The 5,490-nt window shown below is 35.4% G+C and overlaps 1 protein-coding gene across 1 annotated transcript; it reads left to right on the forward strand.

Moving 5' to 3' along the window:
- Positions 1-2,174: 2,174 nt before the first annotated feature.
- On the forward strand, positions 2,175-5,490 carry LOC132055402 (protein transport protein SEC13 homolog B-like). Its single transcript, XM_059447203.1, has 2 exons — positions 2,175-2,283; positions 4,279-5,490. The coding sequence occupies exon 2, from the start codon at positions 4,367-4,369 to the stop codon at positions 5,270-5,272; it is 906 nt and encodes a 301-aa protein (XP_059303186.1). The 5' UTR covers positions 2,175-2,283; positions 4,279-4,366; the 3' UTR covers positions 5,273-5,490.

The raw sequence follows: 5,490 nt of genomic DNA on the forward strand, positions 1-5,490 counted from the left end.
ATAAAATGCGTATTAATTCCTTATAATCACATTCCATAAAGTTCATTCTTTTTATTTGCTTGATTTGTCTTATTTATACCGTGCGAAGTGCAGATTCATTCACTAATATACTCATAAAATTGAAGAATTCCGACTACTAAACATGATATTATCTAATGCCTTCGCACATTTTTCCTTCATACAATCCATGACATTCCTCCCTACCCACTCTTTCGGCTACTAAAAAAGGTCAAAAAGTTTTAATTGGATTATTCACTGTAAATACCGAGGACTTATTATGTTATTTACTGTTAAACCACTGAAGAACATCATGAATACCATGGTGCAAAATTAATTTAGTAATAATACAGAGGGGTGTTGTATCGATCTAATTAGGAAGCATTACACTTGAACCAGAAGCAATACGCTATAAGCACACCCCAAATGTCTGTGGACCGTTAAGTGTCAACGCCAACCGGGTCACACTATATACCATCAACATATCCCGGCTATATATAGAGTGGTCATGGTGACGGTAATGATGGCAATGGTGGTGGATGGGAAGGATACGCTAGTGGTGTAAAAACAAATAGAGGGGAAGGGTAGAAAGGGTTAGAGGTGATGAGGTGGCATGCCACGTGGCTTCCACCTCATCAAATGTTAGTGCCACGTAGGATTAGATGTCCACCTTGGACAACGGAGGAAGGGTATATTTGAACCAATAGTATAACGGTAGGGTTATATTTGAACCAATAGTATAACGGTAGGGTTATATTTGAACCAATAGTATAACGGTAGGGTTATATTTGGACCCGAAGTATAACGAAGGGTATATTTGGCCCTTTTCCAATAGTACAGGGGTATATTTGGTCCTTTTCCGTTTTTAAAAATTTAAAACCAAATCAAACTCAAAAATATATCTATTTAGTTAATCTGTTTGAATCGATTTTTAACCAATTCATGAACGCCCCAAATTCAGACCATTTTGATGAAACAAATGTCCCATTTGGAGCATATTAAAACTTTAACCATGTTATACAATCAACTGTCCGATATATCGTAACAAGCACATATGTGATTCTCCTGTTTTGAATAACAAACACTTTGTATCATTATGAAACTGCATATGCCCGTGCTAGCATTATAGTTGACCTATGACGTAACAAAAGGGAAAATAACACTTTATGTCTATTGGAGAAAATATTTATCTGAAATGGCTCTTACTTATAATATTATCCGAAATGGTCCTTTTACACATTATTATACACTTTTGTACAAGATTAATACATCAAGTAACTGTATGATGTTGTATATCGTGTGTATAAACACTGTTGCAAAAAAAAAAAACAAAAAAAATTGACTATGCGTATGTAAATTAAAAATATAACTACGTGGACGTAATATTTTTAGGCGAGATTGTATATTATTAAAATTATCCCATAACGTATACACCCACTGTAGCAAATGTATCAGCCTTGTATAAAAGTGTATAATAATGTATAAGAGATATTTATATACACTTTTACACTGATATACATTATACAAAACTTCTACAACAAATCCATCTCCAACTCTCTCCCTTTTCTCCATATTTGCTAAAATTCATTATCAGTGAGTAAAATAAAGGTAGAGAGCATCAAGCATCAAACACGGAGAACGGTACTGCTTCAACAAAAAAAATAATCAAAGAGAATGAGAAATTGGTAAGTGTTTGGTGTCTTACTGTAAGAAGTGGCTAATAAACTAAAAATGGGCTAAAACGGGTAATTATTTTACCCTAATTGTCATAGAGGTAAAAATCCCATTTTCTTAACTTTTGTAAATTTTAATTCCTTATAAAATTTAAATTTTAGTCTTATAGTATAAGTATTTCTGTGAGGATGTACTGGACGTTAGAAACTTATAAAATTATGTTACCATTTTAATTGCAAAATGCGATTTAATTATGCCATCACAGTATATTTTTAAAATTCACATTTAAAATTTATCTTATCAAGCCTATTGATAGTTGTCGTTTCGGGGCAAACGGATTCAAGGGAAGTCAAAGGCGAGACCTGGCGTCGTTTCGCCACATATGACAACGTGGACAAATTATGTGGGCCATATGATTATTCGTCACGTTTTTATTGGTTAATATTGCGTCACCAGTAGGCCCCATTCATTATAAATATATTTTTGAAGACCCAAATTTTGGATTTTGGACCCACGTCCAAAGGGTACAGTGTTTTTGTTCCCTCAAGTTGACTTTGATTTTGTTCCTCCCTTTCTGTGGCGGCTCGTCGCAATTTCCGGTGAAATCATATCGTAAGTCTTTTTTTTTTTTTTTTTGTTAAAATTGATCGATGCTTTGTTGCATTGCTGTTTTTTACAGTTTTTTTTTTTTGATGTATTGTTACTATTTGTTTCTATCGTGAGAATGGATAAAAAGTTGTGTTACTGAAAAGCGAACAGTAGAATAAGCCCTGTTTGAGATGCAGTTGCTATTGTTCTTAAATAAAATACTAAAAGGTATATCTGAGAATTTACAATAGCACTTGGATAGGTGTTTGTTAGTTTGGTACGATACTTGGTTTAATGTCTTTTGCTGTCCAATTTAGAAATAGAAATTACTCTGGTTCAATCCCAATTTTAGTTCCTTTTTGCTTCACCAGAGTCGTAGAAAATAAAATTTGATTAAAATTTTTGAATATATTTTGTCGCCATTTTTGAAAGAAAAATTTGCATCTTATACAAATGCATTGGTTCATTATGTCCAAAAACTGACAGTAAATTTTGAACGATAAAAGAGAAAATAGGTCAGATTGACCTTCGAGAATTAAAAAGGGAATTATTTGAACCGTGAAGATCACAATGATTGCATTACTCAAGTTTGTAATTCAATTTAAGTGAGTGACATATGCTAAATGTCTAAATAAGAACATATGAAAATCTTCTCGTTTTCAAACTTATTCTTGGAACAACTAAATCAGAATTATTGTGCGCGTTATTTAAAGAAAAGAACATTTTGAAATTTTAAGTTGGTGAGATGCTAAGATCAATAGCTCTTTTGACTCTACAAATTAGTTATACCTATCAATGTTTCTCCAAGTGTTACGGGGAACTTTTGGTAATGTTAATAAAATTTCTGTTCATGTTTTCAGAATTGTATATTCGAATTAACAATGAGGGGTTTGTATAATTTGGTCTTATTTTTCCTTGTCTAAAAAAGTTGTAAAGCAGTTACCTGATTCTGCAACACTACTTTTGTCATCTTTACTGGAGTGAAATGTGATTGAGGCTTCAGCTCCTTATCTCTTTTGACAGATACATCGCGCATTCTGTAACCTCCATTCTGTTTCCAAGTATTTTTTTTTCCCTTGGATAGATAGCATAGAGCAAAAGCTCAAACAAGTGATTTGTTCCTTTTGAATTCTTAAAAAGCTGAACAGTGCAAGATCATTCTTTGTTGGTTTGTCTAATATAAAGATGCTGCAAATATGAATCTTCATCACAAAATGGGATCAAAAGAGCTTCTGGAAACCTAAGAGCAGAATAGTATGAATGTGAAACTATTTTAGCAAAATTTTCTGATTCTTTAGTATTTCTATCATTATCTTATTCGTCAATTGTAGAACTACTGATGTTTCTTTTACTTTGGTTATCTTTACTACTTCCGCTGTCTTTATTTTTCTTTTCTTTGATATTTTCATCATAACTTCTTTATTCTTGTATTTATTTTTTTCAAACCTGTTTTGTAAAATGTTTTTCTTGAGCCGAGGGTCTATCGGAAACAACCTCCCTATCCCACAAAGGTAGGGGTAAGGTCTGCGTACACCCCACCCTCCCCAGACCCCACTTGTGAGATCAAAGTGGGGATGTTGTTGTTGTTTCTGATTCTTCAGTATTGGTTAGCCAATTCTGACTTGAGCAGAAATAGGTGAATCTATCCATTGCAGTTAACTCTATGACCAAGTTTTAACAGTTCATATATCCTTATTCTGTATATGTCTTTGTTTGTCTTTTGGTCTTCTAAAATGTTCTTGTGTTGATGGATGTCACTGTTAGATCTATTTGGTATTTACTAAAGCTTGGAAGATTTTACCATGCTCCCATTCATTGCATACCACTTATGTGATTCTATTTTTTGCTATTTGTCCTCCTTTCTTATTTCGTGCCTTGAATTATTTCATAAGAAGGTTTTCATCTTGTGATGCGGTTTGTTTTGCAAGATGAAATTGAACATACTTGGTTCTCAGAATATTTTACTTCCATCATCTATCTGAAATCGTTATCAACTAGTTCTATTTGGATGTCGTTCAGGATTTTTTGCAACAGAAAAAACGTTTGAAACATCCGCTAGCTAAGAAATTAGGCAGCATCTGAAGGTACGTTTAACTGGAAAAAGAAAATGCCTTCACAGAAGATTGAAAGTGGCCATACTGACACGGTCCACGATGTGGCAATGGATTACTATGGTAAGCGTCTGGCAACAGCTTCTTCAGACTGCACCATTAAGATAACAGGGGTCAGCAGTTCGTCCTCGCAGCTCCTGGCTACTTTAAGTGGTCACCAAGGACCAGTGTGGCAAGTAGCTTGGGCTCACCCTAAGTTCAGTTCCCTCCTTGCTTCGTGTTCTTCTGATGGAAAGGTAATTATCTGGAAGGAAGGTACTCAAAATGAGTGGGCCTTAGCACGTGTTTTCGATGACCATAAAGCTTCAGTCAATTCCATAGCTTGGGCTCCTCATGAATTCGGCCTCTGTCTGGCTTGTGGATCTTCTGATGGAAACATTTCCATTTTCACTGCAAGATCAGAAGATGTTTGGGAAACATCACGGATCGATCAGGCTCATCCAGTTGGCGTTACGTCTGTTTCGTGGGCACCATCAACAGCTCCTGGCTGTCTTGTAAGCTCTGAACTGCTTAATCCTGTTCCGAAGCTAGCATCTGGTGGCTGTGACAATACAGTTAAAGTGTGGAAGCTGTTTGACGGAACTTGGAAATTGGATTGCTTCCCAGCTCTTCAAATGCACACCGATTGGGTCAGGGACATTGCTTGGGCCCCTAACTTAGGGCTACCAAAGTCAACTATCGCGAGTGCTTCTGAAGATGGAAGAGTAATTATATGGACTGTTGGTAAGGAAGGTGATCAATGGGAGGGTAAAGTGTTGAAGGATTTTGGTGCCCCCGTTTGGAGAGTATCCTGGTCGCTAACAGGAAACATATTGGCTGTGGCTGATGGGAATAACAATGTGACATTGTGGAACGAAGCAGTTGATGGCGAATGGCATCCAGTGACCACAGTAGATACATAAAGTTCAAAACATCTTCCAATATCTCTCTTTAGTCCATATTAGGGCTGGTTATTCACTTAATTTAGGGGGTTACATCATATTAAGAGAACCCTAGCTATTTTTCAATGCATATAGGAAGAAGGAAACTTGGAGTTGTTGAGGAACTATTGATTGTCTCAATAACGGATTTTACTTAAACATATCAATGTGCTATATATAGTAATATAACTTAGTATCAA

Source organism: Lycium ferocissimum, chromosome 5 (assembly GCF_029784015.1).
Source record: "Lycium ferocissimum isolate CSIRO_LF1 chromosome 5, AGI_CSIRO_Lferr_CH_V1, whole genome shotgun sequence".
NCBI classification, from domain to species: Eukaryota; Viridiplantae; Streptophyta; class Magnoliopsida; order Solanales; family Solanaceae; genus Lycium; species Lycium ferocissimum.